The 26,128-nt window shown below is 37.3% G+C and overlaps 6 protein-coding genes across 7 annotated transcripts; 3 read left to right on the top strand and 3 right to left on the bottom strand.

The window, feature by feature from the left end:
• Positions 1–1,032: 1,032 nt before the first annotated feature.
• LOC118439374 (speckle-type POZ protein B-like) lies at positions 1,033–3,277 on the bottom strand. The gene is made up of 4 exons (XM_035860625.1): positions 3,136–3,277; positions 2,448–2,787; positions 1,698–1,875; positions 1,033–1,357 (listed from the first exon to the last, which is right to left on the bottom strand). Exons 1-4 carry the CDS (start codon positions 3,218–3,220, stop codon positions 1,316–1,318), a joined length of 645 nt encoding a protein of 214 aa, XP_035716518.1. The 5' UTR covers positions 3,221–3,277; the 3' UTR covers positions 1,033–1,315.
• Positions 3,278–4,141: 864 nt separating this feature from the next.
• On the bottom strand, positions 4,142–7,136 carry LOC118439335. Its single transcript, XM_035860573.1, has 4 exons — positions 6,845–7,136; positions 6,409–6,563; positions 4,255–4,535; positions 4,142–4,149 (listed from the first exon to the last, which is right to left on the bottom strand). Exons 1-4 carry the CDS (start codon positions 6,872–6,874, stop codon positions 4,142–4,144), a joined length of 474 nt encoding a protein of 157 aa, XP_035716466.1. The 5' UTR covers positions 6,875–7,136.
• A 3,801-nt stretch (positions 7,137–10,937) lies between these two features.
• On the top strand, positions 10,938–15,347 carry LOC118439342. Its single transcript, XM_035860583.1, has 5 exons — positions 10,938–11,237; positions 11,331–11,424; positions 11,792–13,058; positions 13,471–13,607; positions 15,074–15,347. Exons 2-5 carry the CDS (start codon positions 11,371–11,373, stop codon positions 15,188–15,190), a joined length of 1,575 nt encoding a protein of 524 aa, XP_035716476.1. The 5' UTR covers positions 10,938–11,237; positions 11,331–11,370; the 3' UTR covers positions 15,191–15,347.
• Positions 15,348–15,577: 230 nt separating this feature from the next.
• On the top strand, positions 15,578–18,077 carry LOC110860771. 2 transcript variants are annotated; one of them, XR_004837360.1, is made up of 6 exons: positions 15,578–15,709; positions 15,827–15,927; positions 16,011–17,286; positions 17,418–17,554; positions 17,649–17,820; positions 17,957–18,077. XR_004837360.1 is itself a non-coding variant. In XM_022109870.2 (5 exons), the coding sequence occupies exons 2-5, from the start codon at positions 15,874–15,876 to the stop codon at positions 17,733–17,735; spliced, it is 1,554 nt and encodes a 517-aa protein (XP_021965562.2). In that variant the 5' UTR covers positions 15,578–15,709; positions 15,827–15,873; the 3' UTR covers positions 17,736–17,829. The 2 variants fall into 2 exon arrangements, 1 of the variants encoding a protein (XP_021965562.2); XM_022109870.2 differs by lacking the exon at positions 17,957–18,077 and having other exon boundaries at positions 17,649–17,829.
• LOC110860769 (zinc finger protein 436) lies at positions 17,929–22,066 on the bottom strand. Its single transcript, XM_022109868.2, has 7 exons — positions 21,894–22,066; positions 21,415–21,788; positions 19,973–20,195; positions 19,230–19,886; positions 18,479–18,781; positions 18,335–18,413; positions 17,929–18,271 (listed from the first exon to the last, which is right to left on the bottom strand). Exons 2-7 carry the CDS (start codon positions 21,779–21,781, stop codon positions 18,071–18,073), a joined length of 1,830 nt encoding a protein of 609 aa, XP_021965560.1. The 5' UTR covers positions 21,782–21,788; positions 21,894–22,066; the 3' UTR covers positions 17,929–18,070.
• Positions 22,067–23,180: 1,114 nt separating this feature from the next.
• Positions 23,181–25,455, top strand: LOC110860770. Its single transcript, XM_022109869.2, has 5 exons — positions 23,181–23,343; positions 23,441–23,545; positions 23,630–24,878; positions 24,991–25,120; positions 25,199–25,455. Exons 2-4 carry the CDS (start codon positions 23,492–23,494, stop codon positions 25,038–25,040), a joined length of 1,353 nt encoding a protein of 450 aa, XP_021965561.1. The 5' UTR covers positions 23,181–23,343; positions 23,441–23,491; the 3' UTR covers positions 25,041–25,120; positions 25,199–25,455.
• The last annotated feature ends 673 nt before the right edge of the window (positions 25,456–26,128 follow it).

Raw genomic sequence — 26,128 nt, 5'->3', positions numbered from 1 at the left:
GTAATAAGTTAAGGCAAGGCCCTTTGGCAAGGGGTGGAACTGTCACCACGCAGTCACACGTTCAGTCCACCTGCTGGGAAGCTATTGCTAATCCTACTAGGCTCGGTGTTAGTACGGGGTAGGTATCTCCCACGGCAGGTGTATGGGAATACTATGTCGTGAGCATTTCCACTCTAACTGCGCACTACCTGGCTTATGTGTAAGCATATATCCTTGGGCACTGCTCAACGAGTGTTGGGAGATCCATATAGAGCTCCCTTTCCCTATATGATGAGCTGAACCTCAAGAAAAAGGTTGTATAGAGGCTAGGCGCCGTCACCTGTGGAAAAGCATGCATTTACAACGTGAACAGGCAAGACGATAAAGCATCAGCTTTTAACTTTTAACTTTAACTATAGCTTTTGATTCATGAAGTTGCATTTCGAAATAGCTCTACAAAATATTTTCCGCTTTTGATTCAGTGTTTACATTCAAATGTAGTACTTTTTGTAACCATATGAATTAATTCTATAAAAATTATATCTATCTAATTTTTTAACAATTTAAAAACTATTTCAGGATATCGGTCCGAAAATTCGTTACATGTGGCTGCATCCGCAAATATTTTATTCTTATTTCTGCAAAAAGAATAACCACACAATTATTATTAGCTTACCTCAATGCACAGATTCAAAAAGTTATGACGCGCTATTGGTATATCCTAAAATCCGTACGTTTTGAAAATTAATTTTACAAACGTTTACAAAATAAAAAAATGCCCTTATTCTGACAAAGTTTATGAAAGATTCTATGCTAATCTTGCTTTGCTTTATATTTTTTTAAGTTAGTAAGTTTACAGAATTTACAGACTTAACAATGTTACCATGAACTTTCGTGAATTGAATCAGTATTCCAAATTTACAGAATAAGGACACACGGAACAACGTTATTATGAACTTATCGCTCGAGAATTTGGAAACTTTGCAATTTTCACACATCCGAGTTAATTGAGTAAACATTTATTTAAATATTTATTAACTAACTCACTTGATCATAACCCTGAGTGCCTGCTCCTTTAAGACGTCTCCGTTATACATGTCGGCAAGGCAGTGCAGTTTCGCAGCGTTTTTCATACCCACATTTTCCACGAGGTTTTGTTCGCATGTATTTTTGAGCGAAGGAACATCATACTTTTCCGGGACCTTGAATAGTTCCTCTATCAGTGTGTGACCATCCTCGGCTTTCTCAACCTTCTGGCAGTACAGAAAAAGTAAATATTCCTTCAAAACTGGGGCAGAAATGTCGTCCACAATTATTTTTCTTTCTTTCGCCTCCTTCATGTCGTGTCTAAACATCCTCTCGAAGACGGGGCTTTTACCTCCAAAATTAATAATCGGTAATTATAATTGTACATGTCTGTCCGTCAATGGGGGTATTCATTCATTGACCCTAGCAAAACACCAAGTTCGCAACAAAATAGGCGTAAAAAATAATTTGCAAATTTTCACATCTCGATGGGAAGTTTTTTAGTGCACAATTTTTTTATTTGGTTTCGAATATAGGAAAATTAATTGCAATTTAAATATCGGTCTCGATTGAATTCGCAAATGAATTTTCATGCCAAATTTTTCACAAACTTGTAAGATTTTAGATATATGCTTTCGGACTCGTCGTATAATATGCATATCAAATAATTTTTATGAAATAAAGTTACTTACTACAGAGGAGGAAGCGATGCGCGGGAAGTTCGACATTACCATTGCAAATGAAAGTAACGTCGGACACGTCTCGTGATAAGAACAAATGAATACCCGCCAAAATTTGCATCGTCGTCGCCAACGCGAAGCAGCAGTTTCATGGCGAGGTCTGCATTCGCATAGGGAGTAACTTCTCCACCTGATTAAAATTATGAAAATATATGAATGTACATAGAGGGTATTCATTATTTCTTCGTATCCTTAGTATCATAAAATAGTTTACGAAGATAAAACAAGGGGTCAGGTTTCGTAAAAATCGTAAGCGTAGTAACGCGTTTTTCGATGACAGAATCTTACGACGCTTACAAAATCTCGTAAGCGTCGTAAGTTATTTTACGATACGAAGAATACTAAGGATACGAAGAAATAATGAATATCCTCATAGAAACTTTTATCAATCTCGTAAATATAGTCAGGCAGGTCTTGATTTCTGGGTATTAAAGTCTGAATAAGTTTACAAAAATGTGTAAATAAATTTCCCTAGGAAATATTTGAAAAATTTTCTAAAAGTTTGTAAGTCTCAGAATTTATGGATTTGGCAATGTTAACAATGCCTGTGTGAATTACCTGCTCGTTATACTAAATCTTCCATAATAAAGACAACGTTACGGAGAATTTGTCGCCAAATAATTTGTAAAGTTTGCAAAATTTCACACATCAACGTGAACTGGCTATGCTCATATGCATTCAAATCTGTATTTCATAACTCACCTGATCATAATCCTGAGTGCTTGCTCCTTCAAGACGTCTCCGTTGTACATGTCGCCCAGACAGTACATTTCCGCAGCGTTTTCGACACCCACATCTTGGACGAGACGCCTCTCGCAAAGGTCTTTGAGCGTCGGAACATCATATTTTTCCGCCACCTTGAACAGTTCCTCAATCAAGAGCTGATCTGGCTGACCACCTTCCAACGAGTCAACTCTCCGGCAGTACAAAAAACGCAAAAATTCCGTCAAAATTGGGGCGGAAATGTCTTCGACGATTATTTTCCCTTCTTGTGCCTCCTTCATGTCATGTTTAAACATTCTGTTAAACATGAGGCTTTTACCTGAAAAGTGAATAATATGAATGAGTAATTTGGCAAAATATGTGCCTGTTCGGAAATCGGGGTATTCATTATCGTTAGCAAAGTTTGTAAAAAGTTGGCAAGTTCGCAAAAAAATTGGGGTGAAAAATCAGTTGCGAATTTGCGCATCTCGAAGGTTAGTTTTACTTACCAATTTATTTCTTGCGATGCGAATAAAATTACAAACTGTATAAATTCCGACCTTCAAGAAATTCGCAGATGAATTTTATGCACATTTTTGCAATCTTCGATTATTTTGCTAACGAGCAGGACTCATCGTATAATATTCGTATCGTACTATTTTATTTCTTATGCAATTAAGTAACTTACTGCAGAGAAGGAAGCGATGCGCCGGAAGTTCGACATCTCCATCGCAAACGAACGTGACATCCGACGCCGCTCGTGATAAGAACATCTTATCATTTCCCCCAAAATTTAGATGGTCGTCGCCCACGCGAAGCAGCAGTTTCCTTGCGAGGTCTGCGTTCGCATAGAGAGTAACTTCTCCACCTGATGATTTTGAAAATATTCAATCAGTACAAAATATTTATGTAAATGCATACACTGTTAGAAACCTGGCACAATCAGGCAGGTAGGTATTTATATCTAATTATTAAACGAGCTACCGCTTAGTACTAATTTTTGTTGGCCGGTATAATTTTAATACTTATTGAAATTATACCGGCCAGCAAAAATTTACCGATACCACAAAACTTTAATGCTATACACTCTAAATAACTTCAAGAAAAACCATAACCCGTGGTGGTGTCAAATTGTATTATTTTTTAAATGATTAAGTAGACATTTAATCACCAGCAGAAAATTACCCAAAATCTCCCAAAATGACCATCCAAACAGGCGTGACGTTGTAATTTAAAAAATCAGTACTTTGATGTCAAAAGAATCTGGTTTTCAGATTCATGCATGTAAATGTTGAATTTTATTAAAAAAAGCGATGTCACGTGTGTTCCGTGTATGAGTTTTTGATTTCTTTGGTGACCACCGTGAGTGACCATTTGTCATCCAATTAGACAAATTTTAAGGTACAACCCCAGGTGAAAAATTTAAGGGATTTTATGCATACATTTGGCTAGGTTTTATACATAGAATTGGCTGGATTTTATGCAGAAAAATTTACAACGAAACAATTTGTGCAAAAATGTGCATAATTATGCAGAATTGTGTAAAACCATTCTGCAGAATATACCTGTCAGAAATTTTATGCAGAATCATTCATACTTTTTCTGCACAAACCATTGGTCTGGGCAGTTGTGTCGAATTAAATATGTCAAATTCGACATACGATTTTCACCTGGGACACCACTACTAATATGTACTATTTTCCTAGACCCAAATATTTATCGTTTGGTATTATTTTAATACTAGACTTTTAAGAGTTTTTTAATGCTGTAATACTTAATTGCGTAAGTAAACAATAATTAGTCTCACGTTCGTAGTACACGACCCCATTTTTCAGCCTGACCGAGTCCACTGCATCGTCCCAAGGAGCCTCCGCATTCCAAACGGCGGCGTAGCGGTGGAACAATTTGTCCCCGATGGGCACAGGGTCGATGGTAAAATTCAAGCTGGTGCTGAATACGGGACGAAGTGGGGTGGGCGATGTCGACGAGAACAGCTCCAAAATGCTGCTACGTAACTCGAGCTTCTTGTTCGGTTCGATGGGAAGGTATAAAATCGCGCTCATTTGATCTGGATAAATCGCGAAGCTCCTGGAATTTGGAGATAAGTATGCAAATTTTACTTTTATACATATGTAAATGAGTAGAGGAAGGCCGAGTGTACTGTACAACCCCTTTTCGCCTCGATGTCACCGAATTTCGCATAAAAAATTGGAACCTTATATTTTGGTGAAAGGATCAATATAACGTAGCTATTATTAATTTATATGCAACCACACCCCCTTCAAAAATTGCGGAAGAAAATTGGGAAAAGTGAGAAAATAAATGTACACTCGGTACAAAAAGATTTAGACCCCAAGTTGCATTTGACATTTGACTTCCCCCTTGAATACGAACATTTTGATGCATCAAGAGTTTCAAAATTCGAAAATTGGCGGTTTTTTCACATACACATAAATCGTTAAAAAAATCATGGTAGCGGCCATTTTTAGTCTGACAACCTGATGCCAGATTTTTCTTCATGAGAAGAGCTACATTTTCAGCCTTGGTTGTCCGACTAAAAATGGCCGCTACCATGAGTTTTTTGGGGTCAAAGTTTCTGGGGGAGGCGCTTCATAAGGCAAGAGCCGTAGCAAGGCAGCTTATGCAATAATGACATGTATATAATAAATAGCCAAAAAATTTAAAACTTAAGCTTTTCTGAATATATAATGATAATGTGCACTCAAATTTTTACGCTACAGTGCTTATCAGTGCACTTATCAATTTCTAAGATAAGCAAATTTAGTCTGTCCAAACCGCCCCAAATTTAAAACTTAAGCGTTTCTGAATTTATAATGATACTATGCACTCGAGAATTAACGCTACAGTGCTTATCAGTGTACTTATCAATTTTTAAGATAAGCAAATTTAGTCTGTCCAAACCGCCCCAAATTTAAAACTTACGCGTTTCGGAATTTATAATGATACTATGCGCTCGAAAATTAACGCTACAGTGCTTATCAGTGTACTTATCAATTTTTAAGATAAGCAAATTTAGTCTGTCCAAACCGCCCCAAATTTAAAACTTACGCGTTTCGGAATTTATAATGATACTATGCGCTCGAAAATTAACGCTACAGTGCTTATCAGTGTACTTATCAATTTTTCAGATAAGCACATTAAGCACATTAAGCACATGAATGCATTACATATTACATTAAATGAGATGCTCGTTGGTAAGAAAATGTTCACCATAAAATGTTTGTCAGAGAGAGACAAAGACTGGTGAGTTTCATACGCCCCTTCTGCGAGCGGGTAGTGACACCTGCGAGAATCAGCCTGAATCTCTGTCTCTCTCTGAAAAATGGAATCAGGGAAAGTTGTACACATCCAGTGGAATGCCTCAGTATGCTAATTATTTGAAAAGTGAAGCGTATATGTAGCTATATTACAAAATTATGTATGGCGGAAAATCCAAACCATGAAATACATATGTATTTGTATGCAAATCAAACAGAGAACTGACTTTAAGGTTAGTGACCTTTGCAACGGGGTAAAGTGTTAGCCCTACGAAATTCTAGGAACATTTCTAAGGAAATTTTGTTTAAGAAATTTTACGAAACTTACATTCTCTACAAATGCATGTTTCTTGTTTGTAATGAAAAATTTCTTAAATAATTTGAGTATTTGATGATTCAATTTTCAGTTCAAATCATACGCTACGATAAATTTTTGACAAAAAGTGTTTACTTAAATGGTTACCAGCTCACGTTAAGTGCGTAAACTTACTAACCTTACGTATGTAGCTACAATTGTGACGTGAAATCTCGAGAAGCGTTTTTAATGGGGGTATTCACAATTGTCTAAATACGTATTTATACTTACACCGTCTTACAAAATCTTAAACTTATTTTACGATGCGAAAAATGCGAAGGATCCGAATGAAGTGTGAATATTCTTATTATTTACTGAAAGAACTTACAATGTATGATCCATATCGGAGAGGAATCCCCAGCTGTATTTTAAATTGGAAAAGATAAATCCCGATCTGGTAACTCTATTTATGTTTTCCTGAATCCTGGAGCGCTTCGGGATTTTAAAATTCCAATTGAATTCTTCACATAGCTCGTCCTTGATCTAGAAAAATAATTAATAAAGTTACTCGTTAAAATTAGGGGATTCAAAATTGTCGGATAAATTCATGTTGTGTAAATTAAATTGTGCAGCGTACATAAAATAGTTTACGAAGACAAAACAAGGTTGGTAAAAATTGTGACACGATTTTTTATGAAAAAATTGCATGCGTTTCCAAATTTCGTAACCTTCGTATGTAACTTATTTTACGATACGAAAAAATCATGAATATGTACGCTTGCCTTTGTAATTAATTAAATAAATAAATAAAGATTTGTCCCAACCTGCAGTTCAGAGATTTCGATTTTATCCATGATCTATGTATGTATTGCACAAAATAATGTGTAATAATCTTTCTTCAAATTTTTGAAATTTAGAGTGTAAAGAATTTTAAAATTCTGTGTAATTGCTGAGCAATCAGATGCAAATGTTGTCGATATCACCGTGGGTCAACGAGGACTGAGAGATGTCACAATTTTGTCTTGAAATTTACACCCTTCAACTTTTTTCACCTAATTTTATTTCATATTATGACAGTGTATTCATTTTAACCCTTTGATGTAGATATTTTTAAACATATATCAGCACGTGAATTTGTTAATATTTTTAGGGTCTATTTTTCGCAGCGATTCGATGGATTGGGAAAAATATCGGTATTCTGGAGAGTATTTTTCTGGACAATGCATTGTCTGCATGGTGCCATTGCAATGGCACCATGCAGTAAGAGGTGACGGACTTGAGAAAAGGGTTCCTTCCACATGTGAAGCACAGTATGGGGCATTTTATTAAGAATCCATGTCTGTCGGGTCAGTTCATATGTCTGGATATAATTGTCGAATGTATGTATGTAATAAAAAAATATGGTATGTACATAAATATGTACTATGCTTGTGCGCTGGCTGGAAGTCAAAATTCTAGGAAAAAAATTTTTATATATAGACAGGAAGGATATTTTCATGCTAAAAATATTACTCCATAGTCAAGTTTACAAAAACCCTAATAATTTGGAAAAAATCATATCTGCCTGACGGATCCTATAGTTTGATGAATGTACATATTTCCCTAATATTTCTAAAATCGAGTTTATAACTAAATGAAATTTACGAAAAATTTCTTTATTATGTTGTTAATATGTAAATTTACACGCGTAAAATTCAGAAATAATTATTTTAGAGTATTTACATATGTTATGTACATAAGTAGGTATTTATATATAGATATACCAGAAATATTTATAAGTTATTAAGCTCAAGTTAGATCCAAGTTAACGTCATCAACTTAAAAATACAATAAAACAGTAAATAATATTTTACAGTGTGCGTCGTAATCCTTAATTAGATAAGGTCAAATTACTTGATTCCCATGTAAATATTTCTATTGTGATTTTATCCTCGTTTTATTACAGGGAAAAGTAAATTTAGTCTTTAATCGATGAAGGCTTCTCGGAAATTGTAAAATTATCCCCTACGCACACAATATATAGTAAATGCATAAATACATATGTACATATTTTTAGTTCCCTACCTCACATAAAGTATTTATTATTTGCAAAAACAGAAAGGGGACGCCTTCTTATTTATCTTTGATACACGCGCTTTATCAAGCGATTAATTAAATAAATACGCACAGCATAGAGGCTGTCCATAAATTATGTAATGAAAAAATCGCGATTTTTTAGACCCCCCTCTCCCCTCTTTAACACATGTCGCAAAGGGACGCTCTCATTTAGCCTTAGACCTCTTTGGCCACTCGCATTGCATAATTTATGAATGTCCCCACACTCTTTAATTAGTCGAAATCGACATTTTCCGACATTAAGTTATGAAGAAGTTAGAGAGTAAAATTGTCATAATTGTTTGACCACCACCAAAAAGTAAACGCTCAATTTAAGGTGGAACATTTATTTGCAATGTTAAATCCTTGAACAATGTATCGAACCGAGTTTCTTCCCCGATTAATATTTTTGCTAAAAATTTGCAAAATCTTGTCGTGCTACCCGTTCGAATGGGACCATATCTTGGGTCGATTAATCAAGTGCCCACCTCGTCTGGTCGCCACGTTTAAAATGCAATGCCTCCTCTCCGTCGGTTTTTACACGGCGATCGGTCTCAACATCTGTTTCGGGCCGTTAACCGAATTCGAAAAATTTCTAGGTTTCTGCTTCTTCATGGCGTACCTGGTGACGTCCACGATTCGGTGGAATTACAGCCTGGACAATGGCCCGAGCCAAATTATCCACGCTTTTCTGGACGTCGAGGCCACACTCATGACCAATCTTCCCCATCTGCCGGCTTCCCTGGAGACAAAAGCGGTCCAGCTGTACATCAAATTATGCGACGTTTGCATTCCCGCCTTCCCAGTTCTCGTCTTCATTTTGCTACGGGTTGTTCCATGCACACCGCCCTTCATAGCTTCAATGTTTCCAGGGTGTCAGGATGTGGAAAGTACCATTGCAAACTATCTCGGTCGTCTCGGGGTGAATGTATTTGAGGCCTGGATGTCGGTACACATCATGTACTCCGCCGGAATTGTGGCGTGCTACGTTTTCTTCGTGGGAATCATTTTCATCCTCAACTTTCTCCGGGTGTTGGAAAGGTTTGCTGTTAAAATGAGATTGATATTTTCTACACTCAGCGTACTCATGGAAACTTTCGCATCTCGAAACTTGAGATTAGCAACATAATTTGTGAAGGTTTATGAAATTCGTGAGATTGCATGAAAAAATTACAGGAAAACGGTGGGATTTTTTAGCAAATTTACCCAGAAATTGGGTATGTTCTTACATATTTCTCCAAAGTCACCAGCTAGAGAGATTACAGAAATCCATGGAAACAGTGTCAAAAAGGGGTTTCTAGTATGTAGATTTTCCCGATTGGCGAGATTTGTGAAATCATATTTGTAGAATCCCTTGAGGACTCAAATTTTGCGATCTTTGTAAGTTTGGTAAATGAGTTGAGTTGCGAATTAAGATGTTGTCGTGGGTACGCTCACTATATTATATCATAATTATCATTATGATATAACACAATTTTTTCACAGCCATATCACCTCCCAATTGGACGATCACTACTCCGACTGCATCCATCTCTACCGGGTCGTTCACATCTTGGAGAAGTCACTAAACGCCTACTTGTCGGAGAGGATCCTTCCAGCTATAATGTTTTGCAACCCGGTCATTGAAATATTCGGTCTCTTTGTGTGCATCAGTTTGTCGAAAGATATCCCAATGCCGGGCTTCCTCGTGTTCCCACTGATGACGATTATTACCGGAATCAATAACGTTCTTATTGTCGCCCTCGCTTCAAAGTTCCACAGTTCGTCGGGACACGTGCTGGCCTGTTTGGAAAAGGCGATTCTGTCAAAGAGGTCGAAGCTGATAAGAAGGCAGCTACGAGCTTGTAACGTCCTCAAGATCAAGTTTGGTTCGAACTTTGTCGAGAAAGGGACCCCGCTCGTGTTACAAGATTTTTGCATTGATCAAACCATATCGTTAATACTGCTTAATATGGACGCGAAATAAATAATGTGAATTGTAAATATAAATTTAAAGCTAGCAAATTGTAGCTAACATGGCGTTAGAAAAGTGTAAGGGACTGTCTATAAATTATGTCACGTGAGAGGGGGAAGGGGGGGGGTCCAAAGCTCCAAGAAAATCGTGCATATGTGACTGGTTATTTAATGCGGGGACAGCAATTCGCGATTTTTGTATGACATAATTTATGGATATCCCCTAATCTCCAGGATAACGGGGGTATTAAGAATAGTATTCTTCGAATCGTAAAATAAATTCCGATGGTTAAGAAATTCTTTAAGCATCGTAAGATTTGGTCATCAGAAATCCGGTTACTAAGGTTACGAAGCTTGACCCCTTGTTTTTTCTTGGCAAAGTCTTTTACGATACTAAAGATACAAAAGAATATTGAATACCCTCAATATGAATAATGCTATATACACAATGAGCTAACTCACGCAGGTCTTGTGGCAACACTAATTGCAATGCATATAAGAGGCCGTTCTTAAATTATGTAACCCAAAAATCGCGATTTTCTAGACCCCCTCCCCCCTTTAGCATGTTTTACATACATGGGCACGATATCATTGGAGCTTTAGACCCAACTCGCCGCCGGTGACATAATTTATGAACAACGCTTGCATAAGTATAACCATGCCTCATAATGAAAATATTTCATACAAATAATGCATTTTCATAAATGTTACGAAGACGGCTGATAAAAATAAGTCCAGAAACATTACTAGGAATGCAACACAGATACAGATCTATAAATAAATATGCACGAGAATTGGGCCTTTGGGAGGGAAGGCCCAGCCAAGAAAAATTTTACCCTTTTTAGGCTTCAAATTTCTACATACGTTCACTCACGTAATCTCATACAAATTTACAATAGTTACATGTGCGTATCGCATGGTAAAATTGGAATCAACCCTTGCCCTATAATCTTCCGAATCAGTACCCAAATTCCTCCAGAGTACTTAGATACAAACTCCAGCCACAGCAGCAAATGTGACATGTTGAATTGTGATTCCGTTAGTATTCTGAAATATTAATATAAAAAAGTGAATAAACATTTTCCACATTTCTGTCCAAGAAATTATTATAAGTAGATAATTCAATTCAATTCATTCCTCAAACCGTAGTATTCAAAACTTAAAATATCGGTAAGTCTATCCCAATTATGCAAACTTTCTGGTGATTTACAAAAATAAAAAATAAAAATATTTTTTAAATGTTTAAATTGACATTTCAAATAGGACAAAGTCTACAACAATTTTTCTCGCATGGAATAAAAGTATGGAATTTCATCGGGGACCAAGTGCGCAACAGGAGGCATTAAGTAACCCAATTGTAAGATAAGTAATATAAAGAAACTGTTGAAATTATCAAGCTGCATAAACCAATTACAAATTACGATTAAGGGACCGTCCATAAATTACGTATCGATAGAGGGGCTCCAGAGATATCGTGCCTATGTTACACATGCTAAAGGGATATCCATAAATTATGTCGCGCAAAAATCTCGGATTCCTGGACCCCCTTTAGTATGTGTCACTATATCATTGGCGCCTTCGACCACCCCTCCGCCCTCTCGCGTAAAATAATTTATGAACGGTCCCTAAATGGCTGGACGAGGTCTAGATAATCGTGATTCTTGTGTCACGTTATTTCTGGATCGCCCTAAGTATAAACAGTAAAAATGTTTCTTTTCCTCCAGATTCTGACGGAAATATTAAAGCAGTCCTCCATCCCGTTAAAAACTTGTCGACTCGTTTCCCACTTTTGGAATAAAATGGTTCTCACCCTCCCCAATACGAAACTCGCCCTAAATCTGAAACCTAGGCACCAAAATTTTGGAACCGACCCGGCCCCATTTTTCGAACTCTGTAACACCCTAGACGACCGACTTGCTAAACGGATTAGCGCCAGGACCCCATTTTTCGCCGAGGCGTCCTACTCCTTCGCTGCCAAGATGATCTATCTCTGTGGAAAGTTTAGCCAGCGGGTAGAAAGTTTGGGAATTTTGCTCCATTTTGAAGACTGCTTACCACACATTTCCCAAATTTTTTCAAATTCCTGCCCGAATTTGAAACAATTACGGATCAGGTGCATGTTCGACGGAGAAAATTATGTTCCCAGTCCAGAAATTTTGGCAGCGCCGTTTCCGCGAAAACCAAACTTGACCGTGTTCCGGCTACATTCCGCCGAGCTGGCGGTGTCCCCTGCTCTGACCACTTTTACCCAGCTGGTCGTCGCGGCCGCGCCAAATTTAAAAAAGCTCGTCCTTCCCTGGGGGGTATATCCAGATTTGGAAAATTCAAAATTCCTGGACTCCTTAACCCTAAAGTTGGACCTCGCTCGGTCGCTAGAGGTCGTTCTGAGAGACTATAAACCGTCCGAACTGGCACGTATGCTGGGTCAAGTCGGTGACCACGTGGTCCACCTTGCTTTTTCGTGCTACGGCTCATATAATAAATACAGCAAGCACGAGGACTACGACCTCGTGGATAACTCGACCCGATCAAGAATCCGTTTGCCGGGAAGGATGTTGAAATTACGCACGTTCAAAAACGACATGCTCGACATTATTCAGCATGCCGATCTCTGGAGAGATATCGAAGGAATGCCTGGACTAGAAACGCTCTGGATTGGAAAGATATCTAGAACGGCGACAAGTGTGGATGCCTTTTTGAAAAATCTGTCTGAAAAGGAACGGGTTTTTAGAAAAGTGACGGATTTGAGGATTCAAGAATTGTACGATCCCACGCTTCTTGCCCGATTGAAGACGGCGTTTCCGAACTTGAAGACGTTGGGGTTGGACTCGTTGTACGAAATGGAGGAGGGTGGCATGGAGTTGGGTGTGGTTCTCAAGGCGTGTGTGGGTTGGGGCGGGTTGAAACATTTGCGTGTCCGGCTGCCGACTTATCCTGAACGAATGTGGGATTTCATTAAGGCCTTGTTAGATGGGAGTGAATTGTACAAAGGTGAGGGTTAACTTTTTAAAAGTAACTAATTTTTAAACGTGTCGAAAATGTGCAAATTTCGGGGAGATATGTATCTCTTAAACATTTGTATTGAGTAAATTGGACCCTTTTCTGTATAAGATATGCATACAAATAAAAGGGCTACTTTTAGGATGCGTAAGTTAAAGAGGTATCTCTCCAAAATTCATAATGTCTGCATGTCAAGGGCCGCTCATAAATTATGTAACGGAAAAATCGCGATTTTATTGACCCCCCACCCCCCTGTAACATGTTTAACACAGGCCCCCTCTCGTTTTGCACAATTTATGAACAGCAGCGCCTAGTTCACAGTTTTTTTTAAATGTATCCATCTGCATATTAAATATTATGTATTTTAACTAATACGTTAATTTCTTTTGCGGCTTAACTTCAGGGCTGAAAAGTTTACAAATCAAGGCGCACGGTGGGTATTTTACGAGGCGCGATTTGACGGACGCGGAGATGTATCTATTTAAGGGGCTGCTCGTTGTGATGAAGGAAATTGATCACGTCAACATTCGTGATCTTTATGTAAGTTATAAATACTTAACTATTTATGTAATTACATATGATCAGACGTCGGATATGAATGGCCGATAAAACCTCAAAATATGAATGAAAAATGATCGTAAAAATCTCCAAAAGATGACCATAAAAACGACTTTATTTTTTCAATTTTTGGCTTAATTTTTTGATATATTTTCTTGTGATACTCAATTTTTATCAATAAAACAAGTTCTGGGGTGATTTACTTCATTCCCAATGAATTAAATCACCTGAGGCGAAAGTGAACGTAAATTTCTGAAAGTTTCTCACAATGAATACTTGTGAGAAAACTGAGTTTTTTGTCATTTTCTGTCGATAGGGTTGCCAAATCTTAGAATTTGGCCAAAAATGATAAAATGAACGAAAAAAGCCCGAAATATGATCGGGAATATGAATATGTCCCAAAACCCGAAAATGACAAAGATGAGAAAATATGCTTTGACCTACGTGACCTACTCATGACCGTAAACATTCGTAGAAAGTTTAGCGACTGTAAGTCAATAAATGGAAAAAGTCGTTTTTCATTCATATCCGACGTATGTTAATTACATATGATTTAATTAATTGTGTAACTTGATTAACAGAGCTGGTCAAAAATTTCAAATGTCAAATTACAAATTACAAATTACAATTACAATCATAACATTGCTTCAATTACAATTACAAATTACAAATTACGTAATTGAATTACATTCCAAATTACAATTACATTTGAGATTTTTAAATGAAAATTCATCATTTAATACTGAAATAATTTCAATACTTATTCACTTTTAACAATGTAAATGCCTTTGCATCAAAGTTTCCACATAGAAAAAATAATTTACGACGCAAATTTTGCAAGTAAAAGCATTTATCAGTATGTATATTGTTCAAAGTGAACAAGTTGATATTATTTGAATATTACATAGATTTAAAAATCTCAATTATAATTAGTAATTTGTCTTAAACTACAATTGCATAATTTCAATTTGTAGTATTTACTTATTTTCATGCATAAGGCTCAATGTGTTATACACCCTAGTAATTAATTCTGATGTAATAAAAAAATTCACGACTGCGAAATAATGTTTATTTTAATTCAGAAAATGAAAGGCAGTGAAATTTTCGCATGTGAAATACAGTCAATTGAACAAAAACAGGGATTTTTGGTTGGTTTTAATCACGATAGATGGTGATTTAGTAATTGTAATTGAAGAAGTAATTGAATTACAATTACACCATGTTGAAATGTGCAATTACAAATTACAAATTACAAATTACATTTAGTTCAATTACAAATTACAATTACAATTACATTTCTCGAATGAAGTAATTGAAATTACAAATTACAATTACTAATTTGTAATTTGTAATTGTAATTGTAATTGTCAATTACTAATTTGGCCAGGTCTGTTGATTAATAAGGTGGGAAAGTGTTTTCTAAGTATTTTTGTTGATTTCATTTTCAGTTTGGTGGCGAATCTCTTAAAAATATATTGGACTTTATGGCGTCAAACGGAATTTCCTTGTCGAAATTTAAGGTGTTACAAGGCGGAAGGACGGATAATGTGAACGATTTCGAGTAGATGAGACCTGACGTAGTGACGATTAGCTGAGTTATACCGGATTTTTAAAGTTTTTATATGTAAAAAAATTGCTAATTATTAAAAGCTTATGAATTACTATTTAATTGCACACTATCTGTATGCATTTCTTCAAAAGTTGATGTTACATAAATAAATATTTTACCTGTAACTAAATATTCTATTTTTTATGGTATTATTTTTTATTGTCTAACTTTGTCCCTGGCCCAAGGCAAAACCAGACGAAATTTTAAATTAATAGTGATTTTTGTTGTATAATCTGGTCATTAATTTTTGCATATTGTGTTCATATTTTCTTGAAAGTGTGAACATCAAATATTCACCGTGCCCCGAGATTCTGCCTTAACTAAGCGGTTAAATTAAGATTCCATCAACGTGTGTTAAAAACTCCAGACATTCCTCACATTTCTGTCCAGCAAATTAATTTAATCAACTTAAATTAAAGTCAATTCATTCCTCAAACCGTAATATTCATCCTTCATCCATCACCTTCAAGCATTCGTAAGTGGTCAGAAACATTGGTTATTAAACACAAATACACAAATATTCTAATGAGTAGCATGTGCAAAATAAACATTTTTTAACTTTCATTTAATTTAAATCGGCATTTCAAAACAGGCAAACTTATCAAGCCAACAACGATATTTCTCGAGTTGAATAGAATTATGGAACCTCAACGAGAAAGAAGTGTGCAAGAGGTCGCACTAAACAATCCGATTGTAAGCCAAACCAAATAATAATCCTAAGTAAATAAAACCGTTCAAAATATACAGGTCAAAAATCAATTTTTTCAATCTTCCAGATTTTGACAGAAATTCTGAAACAGAGCTCCGCCCCGTTGAAAAGTTGTCGACTAGTTTCCCACTTTTGGAACGAAATGGTCCTCTCCCTTCGGAACACGAGACTCGCCTTAAACCTGAACACAAAGGATGAAGAGGTTGAAACCTACCCCCTTCCATTCTTGGCCTTTTTCGACCTCTGCTCCAAATTCGACGCCCGACTTGCGAAACGCGTCACTGGCAAGACGTCGAATTGCACCGAGGAAACCTACCCCTTAGCCGGGAAGCTAAGTCATCTCTGTATCAGCTTTAGTGATCGGGTCGAAATTTTGGACATGCGTATCAATTACGAAGATTGTTTAAAATCCATTTCCTTAGTTTTTAGAAATTCTCTCCCGAATTTGAAACAATTACGGATCAGGTTCGCCTTCTTTGACGACAACGAAGAATATGATTATGTTCCCAAGCGAGAAATTTTTGTGACGCCACTTCCAGAAAAGCCAAATTTGACAGTGTTCAACCTCAAGTCAGAAGTGGTGGCGGCGTCGCCGATTTTGACCAGTTTTGCTCAGCTGGTCGTCAACGCGTCGCCTAATTTGAGAGAGGCCACCCTTCCCTGGGGATTCTATCCGGATTTGGAAAGGTCGAAATTTCTGGACACCTTAACCCTCGAACTGGACGACGCTCGAGGACTTGACGTCGCTTTGAAACAGCTTAATCCGTCCGAACTGACACGTATGCTGGATCAAGTCGGCGGTCAACTCCTGCACCTGTCCTTTTCCTATTCCACCTTCCACTACGGAAAGAGTATGACGGAGGACTACCATGTCGTCGATAACTCGACCCCACCCGGATTCCGTTTGCTGAGAAAGATGCCGAAACTGCGAAAGTTCGATAACGAAATGATCGACATTATTCAGCATTCCGATCTCTGGCAAGATATCGGACGAATGCCCGCTCTCAAATCGCTCAGAATTGGAAAAATTTGGAAAGACTCAACTAGTGTGGATACAAGTTTGAAAAATCTCTTTGAAAAACAACACATTTTCACAAACGTGGCGGATTTGAGGATTCACGAGCTGCACGATCCCAGACTTTTGGACGGATTGAAGACGGCGTTTCCTAACTTGCAGAAGTTGTGGTTGGACAACAAGGAGGCCGGGATGGAGTTGGGCGTGGTGCTCAAGGCGTGTGTGGGTTGGGGCGGGCTGAATCATTTGCATATTGGGCTGCCGACTTATGCCAAGAAAATGTGGGATATCGTTAAGGCTTTGTTAGACTGCGCTGAATTGTACAAAGGTGACGGTCAATTGTTTTAACTAACAAATTTTTAAAGCTTGTTTAATTTTTAAAATTTTACCTTCTTAATTGACGTTTGGAAGTATTTTAACTAATAAGTGAATTTATTTTATTCCCACACACAACTTCAGACCTGAAAAGTTTAGAAATCGAGACGCACAGTTGGGATTTGACGTGGCATGATTTAACCGAGACTGAGCTGCATGTTTTTAAGGAGGCGCTGTATTCGATGAAAGGGATGGATCGGGTCGTCATTCGTGATCTTTATGTAAGTCATAAATAATTAGTTGCATGATTTAATTAATTTCTTGATTAAAAGGAAGGAATAGTATTTATTATCTCTGTGTTGATTTCGTTTTCAGTTTGGTGATGAATCCCGGAGAAATATATTGGATGTTATGGCGTCAAACGAAATGCCCATGTGGAAATTTAAAGTGGTGCAAGAGTAGTGAAGCCTCGACGTAAAAACGACTTCCGTGTAGTAACTTTTTACGCCAGATTTGTAAAAGTTCATGTCTAAAAATATTGCTAATAGTAAGTTCAGAATTAATTGCATGTAATTAGAAATTAGTTGTATGTATTTCTAGAAAATTAATAAATAATGACCCACATAAATATTTTAATCCAAGTCAAATTTTAAAGTCAATTTCATTTTACATTTTATTTTCAGACCTGACAACTTTTATGTACAAATTACGCAAAGAAGTTATTAAGCACCTGCTTAATATCAGTAAATACGACGAACTTTTACAATTTCAATGTATCTACAACGTTATAAATTTAATTAAGCAGTAGATTTAAATTTTGCTTTGGGTCTACCACGCGCAGGAAGTTTCTCTTTGTGAACAGTGTCCAAATGGCGAGCAAAATTTGACCGTACTTTGAACCCTCTGCCGCAATGGTTACACACAAAATTTCTCACGTCCGAATGGGACAATTTGTGTTGTTGCAAATCCTCTTTCGTCCAGAAACGGGCGTCACAAAGCTAAAAGCCATGCAAAGAAATATTATTAATATTCAATTCAATTGTCTTTGAACAAAACCGTACATCACACGCTACACTCTTGACTCCAGAATGTTGTAATTTGTGTTTTCTAAGTCCTGCTACTGAAATATATTTTGCCCCACTGGAAATAAAAATAAAACCCTGTCTTTAGAAAAACATCCGAAATTTTAGGAAAGAAAAACTCACCACTGGTCACAAATCAAGGGATCATCGCCATGTTCCGCTATTCTGTGAGATTTTAGGGCCGCTGCGTCGATGAAGGTTTCTCCGCAGGTGGTACATTTTACTTTTTTGATTCGCTTGTGCACCGTGTCCACGTGATTGGTAAGATTGTGCCGGCTGAGAAACGTCTTCTCACACAGGTCACATTTAAGGCGATGAGTCGAGTGGGCTCGAACAATGTGACACTGTCTTGCAGCATTGTCGATAAATGCTTCTTCGCAGTGGTCACATTTGTATGGCTTTTCACCCTTGTGGAAGCGCATGTGTCTGCAAAAAAAGAGCAAGAATATTTAATGAGTGCTTTATCCGAGGAAGTTCATCGAGTTGTTATTTTTGAAAATTTTATTATGCCAGTTTCTATTTTCCATCCGGCCTACTCATCACCACAGCGTATGCGTATCTTGTTGAAAACTTTGGAAATTTCAAATTTCCAAAGTTCGGAAAATTCATGTCGTGAGAGGACTTGCAGAATATGATTTCGCAAAACTATGCTTCTAAATATGTATGTAAATTGTAGAAAAATATGTAATTGGACAATTAATGACACTCTAAATAAAAATGTGTAAAATTAGCTCATGGCTGATTTATAAAAAGCATGGTACAACAATTCTACAAAATGTGTCCAATTTTTAAATAAACTTTACCTATTTGTTGTGTCATCATTTTTTTAAGCAAGAAGTGTGCACATTTTTATTTAGAGTGTAGTTACACATACCTCACTAATGCATGGCGTTGGACGAAAACCATGTCGCAAAGTTCACACGGTGTTTTAGCATGTGACCGGCTGTGTTTGTCCAACAGGTCCTGCTTGGCGAATCTGGTGTCGCACACGGTGCAAACGAGCGGTCTCTCCATCTCGAATTCATGGAGGAGCAAATGTCTCTGAAAATTCGCCTCCAAACTGAAACCCTTCCCACATTTGGCGCAAGTGAAATTCTTCTCGTCAGTTTCATGCTTGACAACCATGTGCCTTTCGAGTTCAGCGACTCGGCGCAATTTTTTCTTGCAGATGACACATTGCCACGGTGGAATTAGAGTTTCATGTTCTTTCTCTTGGTGGGCGTTCCTCTCTCGGAGGTTGATAAAGGTGAAGGAACATTGGGAACAGGGGTATGGATGGGGTCGACGAAAGTGAGGTCTCAAATGCTTTACTTCAGTGCCGCATTTTGTACATTGGTTGGAAACAGGTTCGTTTCCTTCTTCGAGTTCCTCTGTCCAGTCTTCGTCTTTGTCATCGTTGTCGTAGTCGTTTTCAGATTCTTCTTCTTCTTCAGAAGAACTGTCGTCGTCGTCTTTCGGTCGAGAACGAGTGGTTGGTCGTCGTCCGCGTTTTACAGGTTTTTGAACAGTTTGAGGTGGAATTTTCCTCTTTCTGGAAAATTTAGAGGATAATATTTAAATAGAAAGTTTAACGTTGCGAGGATGTCTATTGATTAATTAAATTTAACGACTATTTACCTAGTAGACCGGAGTAGTAGTGGATCAGGTAAAATACAGAAGGATGACGACGACTCGTCCCCGTCGTCAGAACTTGGTGGATCAAAATTTGAATCGTCATTAGTCGTCGTTGTTATGCCATCAATTACCTGCCAATTTTGAGTAGCTTCAGCTTCTGTATCTTGGAAATCTGCACAATTCTCGTCTTGTTCTGTTTTGATCTCCAGCTCGTTATCATTTCCGTCTGATTAAAATAATAAGCAATTAAAAGTTAGGACTTGAAGTAATTATTGAGGGTACAGATATTCATCATTATTCCTTCGCATCGAAAAATACTTTATGAAGAAAACTGGAAAATGAAGGGGTCCACTCTTAGAAATCCATACTTTATATGACGTAAAATATAACTCGATATAACTTCCAAAGTGCCACTACCCCACTTATAGCGAATCGCTCTCTCTCGGCCACAAAGTAAGCCATTTTACCCTGTAACAATATTCACAGGGTAACTGAGCGCCCAATAGGGTAACGACCGTAACCCTAAATCGCGTTGATTATGACTTTACTTTCTTGCTTTGATGACCCCAGGAAAAGTTACTTAAGCGTAGTCGCAGTATTTAGTACTTTAATAATATATTTTATTTCACATTCAACATTGCATTACAAATTACCCTTATTATGAACCACTAGTGAGGATGTTTGTAAACGCTGGACCCTGTTAACTTAAGATAATTTTTTTAATGTTATACTAAAGTTTTAATATTAGTTTTGCACTTAAAACAAAGATATACCAGCTAAGTTCTCACAAATTGTACAATGCATTCCAAAGGCGACCTAAAATGACCTAGAAAACCTGACAATTTTCTCCTGAAATTATTAACAGAGTCTCGTCCGTAATATCGTCATCTGTTTAAATACAATTAAAATAAAAATTAAACGCAATGTAAATTAAATTTATGTATAAATTATGTAAATTATGTGAATTTCTTACCCTTCAGCGTCCCCGTCCAAATTGTTGCAATAACCCCCTCGTTTCCTCCATTATTTGCTTATGAGTTAACTAACTAATTAATTAATTATCAACTTAACTATCAGCACTGACTGGCTGAGCTGCGAGTTGTAATGAGAGCGAGGGAAAAGTCAGCGTCTGGTTTGACCAAGAATATTCTAAATGGGGTTTGCTTACTCTAAATGGTATAATAGCTTACTTTGTGGATTAGAAAATAGTGGTTTTACTCCACATTTGGTGACTTTTGTGATTACTTTGAATGAAGTTGACCATTTTACTTCGAATCAAGCGAGGTTTACTTTAAAGCGCATAACGTTCCATTTTACTTCATGAAAAGATATTGCATTTTCTAAGAGTGTCCAGCTCCATAAAAATTGTAATGACCAGATCTCCTAACCTTATTTTAACATACGAAGGAATAAGGAATACCCTCCCAAATTGTTTAATTACATACATGGTAAACCTGTCGCGAAGGGGAAGAATTGTTCTCGCATTTTTAAAACATTCCCAAATTCCTCGTCCTCATTATTCCCACAAATTTCTTTCTTTGGTTCAGAATTCACAAGGGCTGTCCTCATTACATCCACGTTTTGGGCGATTTGGTCTTCCAGTTTTGAAATTTCTTGTCGAATATCCACAATCTGATGATAATTAAGGGCACATTCATCGCACAATGTGCAAGTTTCGTTTTCATGTTTGATTTCCGGGCAGGGGACGAGAAGTCGGGACAAGGTCGAAATTTCTACTTTTGTCGTCGTCTTGAACTTTGAACTCGTCGGAGGGGTCAAGTCCAGACACAGGATGCAGTATTTTTTTGACATATTGAACCTGGAAAAGTGACAATGTACAAATTAATTAATTTTGTTTATTTGAAAAAAATTTAACTCAAAGTGCAAGGCAAATTAAATATGAAATAATACTAATAGAAAATACCTGCCGTCGCTAATATTGTTCAGAAACTATTTAATACTCATTTTCCATGAGGAGAACATATTTAAAAAAGTAAACAAAAATACTTAACAAAACTTCAGCAGCTGATGACAAAAACGGGTTGTAAAAAAAACTAAAACCCCGTCTCAACATTTGCTCGGAGTGCACAGTGTGGCAGGAACCTTGACAAAACGAATAAATTGTTTTAGGGTTTAATCAATGCCTACAGCGTATACAGCCATAGTATTATGCCAAATGTACACGGATGGTGGCTGCCATTGTTACACTACACCATCATAACCCTCCAGTTCTACGCACCAAATAAATGTTTTCATGCTCTTCGAAAACGTTTAAAATATTTTTGACAATTGGATATGCCTGCATACATGTTCATAATGTCAAATAGGATTTTATTTTGAAAATTAAAATTCATAAAAATTCATTTAACTGCATGATGATGGTCATGCAGTGTATATATGGAGAAAGCTCACACACTTGAACACTGCATAACCATCAAACCTTTCACCGTCATGGCAGCACCCTACCGTGTACATTTTGAGATTTCTCTCCTTGCCTCTATTGTTATATACAACTCTGTGGGTTTAATCGACCTATCCGAGTAGGAAAGCATACAGATCTGGCCTATTTTGGTTTTGAACAGGGGGTGTGGTCAGGAGATAAGTTTTTATCGAATTTTAAAAGATTTTTTTAAGGAAGATTTATTGCGGAATTTTGCGGAATCCTAAAATTTACACGAGTTATGCCCTCTGGCTGCCGAAAAACATGTTTCAGAGGATAATGAGATTTTTGGGGTAAAGTGAGAAACATGCTTTTGATGACGTTGAGGTCAAGAATCTTGACTCAAGATTCGCGCAAATCCACAAAAAATTTTAAAAAAATCACGACATTATCGCGTCGATGCTTTTTTTTGTCCACTTTGACCTCATTTGTTAAAAAACACCCCCTCCCCTCAGGTTCTTCAAAATGCAAAAACGTGCACATTCTGAGGGCGGGTGAAGCCCATGTCATATACTATAGTCTCCACACTGCTTCCGTGGCAACTGGGGATAAGCGAGCCCTTCAAACTTTAACGATTTTCAAAAATTCCGATAAAAACACCTTTATATTATTTTTTTTAAAATTGGAAAGAGAGTACGGACTCATTTCAATTTCAACGAGCAGTAAAGTTTGACATGGGCGTGGTTGTGGGGGAAATTTGAGATTTTTTTAAAGTCAAAATAATTTGTGCGTTTTTTCAAGGTGCTTGGCACACAGTGCGTGCTCGCGGCAACCGGTTAGATTCCATCAACATTCAACATGTGTTAATCAAAAAAGACTGCAAACATTTCCCACGTTTCTTTCTGTCCAAGAAATTAATTTACATTTTTGTACCTAATTGAAAATAAGGCCAATTCATTCCTGAAACCTCAGTATTAATCGACTTCAAACATTTGTAAGACAATATTAGTTAATCCAATTCCAATACAAAATTTCTAATGATTTGAGAAGCATGAAGTTCTAATTTTAAATACTTTGAAATTTCAAAACAGAAAACCTTGGTTCCAAGTCACAAGTTGACAACGATTTTCCTCGCGTCAAGTATGGAATCTCAAGGGAAAATCAATGCTCAACAGATCGCTCTAAATAATCCGATCGTAAGAACAATTATCTTAAAACCGGCGAAGCTTAAAAATATAAATTAAGGTCAAATATTGAAAATGAATTTTTTCATTTTGCAGATTTTATCAGAAATACTAAAACAGAGTTCCGCCCCGCTGAAAAATTGTCGACTTGTTTCCCACTTTTGGAATAAAGTCGTTCTCTCCCTTCCGAACACGAGACTCGTGCTAAACCTTAATAGCAAGGACGAGTATGAAAAGGACCCCTTTCCATTTTTTGAACTCTGTTACACCCTAGATGACCGACTCGCGAAACGGATTAGCGCACACACAGATCCAATTTCCAGGGACGTCACGTACGCCTTCTCCGCCAAGCTGATGCATTTGGGTCTCCGATTTAGCGATCGGATCCAAATATTGGACATGCGCATCTATTTCGAACACGGTTTAAAACCCATTTTCCAAGTTTTGAAAAATTCCTGCCCGAATTTGAAACAATTACGAATCAGGTGTGGATATCGGGTAGACAAGCATGGAGTTATTCCCGACGGAGAAGTGCCGCTTCCCCAGAAACCAAATTTGACCGTGTTCGAGCTCCGTTCCACAACGGGGACGCCATCGCCTACTCTGACCACTTTTACCCAGCTGGTCGTCAACGCCTCGCCAAACTTGAGAAAGGTCACCCTTCCATTGGGTTTCTATCCAGATTTAGAAACCTTAAAATTTATAGATTCTTTGACCCTCGAAGTGGACAGCTTTCGGCAACTGGACGTCGCTCTGACCGACTTTAAACCGTCCGACCTCACCCGCATGGTGGGTCAAGTTGGTGGCCAACTCGTCCACCTGGCTTTTTGTTATTTCTACGCAGATGGAAGATACGGCGCGAGCAATGATCGTGATCTCAATAATTCGACCCAATCTGGATTTCATTTGCCAGAAAAGATGTCGAAACTGCGAACCTTCAAAAACGACATGGTCGACATTGTTCATCATGCTGATCTCTGGGAAGATGTTAAAGGAATGCCGGCTATGGAAATGCTCAAGCTTGGAAAGATATCTAAAAGATCAAAAAGTGTGGATACAATTTTGAAAAATCGGCCTGAAACGGAAAGGATTTCGACAAGCGTTACGGATTTGAGGATTCACGAGTTGCACGACCCTGGGCTTCTGGAGGGATTCAAGACGGCGTTTCCGAACTTGAAGACGTTGTGGGTAGACAACAAGGAGGCCGGGATGAAGTTGGGCGTTGTTCTCAAGGCATGTATGGGTTGGAGCGGGCTGAATCATTTGCATATTCGGCTTCCGACTTATGCCAAGAAAACGTGGGATATCATTAAACCTCTGTTAGATAGCATGGAATTGTACAAAGGTGAGTGTCGAAAATAATAAAGTTCCCAATGGAACTTCCCATGTACTTGACATTTGGAAATGTATTTGTTTTAACTAACATGCTAATTTATTTTATTCCCACGTGCAATCAGAGCTGAAAAGTTTGGAAATCAAGGTGGGGATTTTATGTGGTACGATTTGACAGAGGCTGAGATGTATGTTTTTAAGGATGTGCTTGTTGCGATGAAAGGAATGGAGAAGGTCGTCATTCATGGTCTTCATGTAAGTTAATTACATAACATAACTTCAGTAATAGGATGGAATAGTATTCATATATTTCTGTTTTGATTTCTTTCTCAGTTTGGTGATAAATCTCGAGAAAATATATTGGATGTTCTGTCGTCAAACGGTATGCCCGTGTCGAAATTTAAAATGGTTCACGAGTGATGAACGGATAATCAGCGATTCCGTGTGATTTGATAAGACTTCCATAATTCGTTTAACACCGGATTTAAGTACAAGTTTATATGTCTAAAAAATGTTAATCGTAAATTAAGAATTAATTAATGTATTTCTTGAAAGTTGATAAATAAATGTTTCACGTTGAAATATTACATGAAAATTGAACGCCACATATTTTAATATATTTTAACTATCAACTATATCTGTATGTACTTTCATAACTACTTACAAAGGTGTACTTAAATGGTTTTTGTGGTCAGGCAAAATCTGAAAAAAGTGAAAATGCATGTTCTACACAAGAAAACGAAAGCGGTTTCATTTTACTTTTTAGCCCGAGTCAGGGCTTATGTACCCGTCACGTCCGTCTGTCTGTCTGTCTTGCGATAACTGCCGTAAAACTAATCCGATCGACTTGAGATTTTGCACAAATGTAGTATGGGTCAAATGAGGAGTTAAGTTCGAAGATGGGCGAAATCGGTCAAGTGATTGACCGGTGGGGGTCATAAAGGTGGGTGGGGTATTATGCGCCAAATTTTCAAAATTATAGTAGGAAGCTGAAATTTGGTACAGAGGTTGTTAATGGCTACTAATGAAAGAATATGAATTTAAATATGACAAAATTTCATCTGGAGGACCCTGTTGGGTGACCCATACCGAGTTTTTGAAAACCTCGTATCAAGCTGAAATTTGTTAAATAGGCTGCCAATTGTTATTAATCGAAGCATGTGAATTTAAATTTGAAAAATTAATTTAAATTTTTATATTTTTTGAAATCAATTTGCAATAAAATTTCATGCAAAAAAGTCGGATTAAGTGATAACCACAATT

This window comes from Folsomia candida, unplaced genomic scaffold, assembly GCF_002217175.1.
Source record: "Folsomia candida strain VU population unplaced genomic scaffold, ASM221717v1 Fcan01_Sc034, whole genome shotgun sequence".
NCBI classification, from domain to species: Eukaryota; Metazoa; Arthropoda; class Collembola; order Entomobryomorpha; family Isotomidae; genus Folsomia; species Folsomia candida.
The sequence above is the reverse complement of the archived record's forward strand: the minus strand, read 5'-3'. Positions and strand labels throughout refer to the sequence as shown.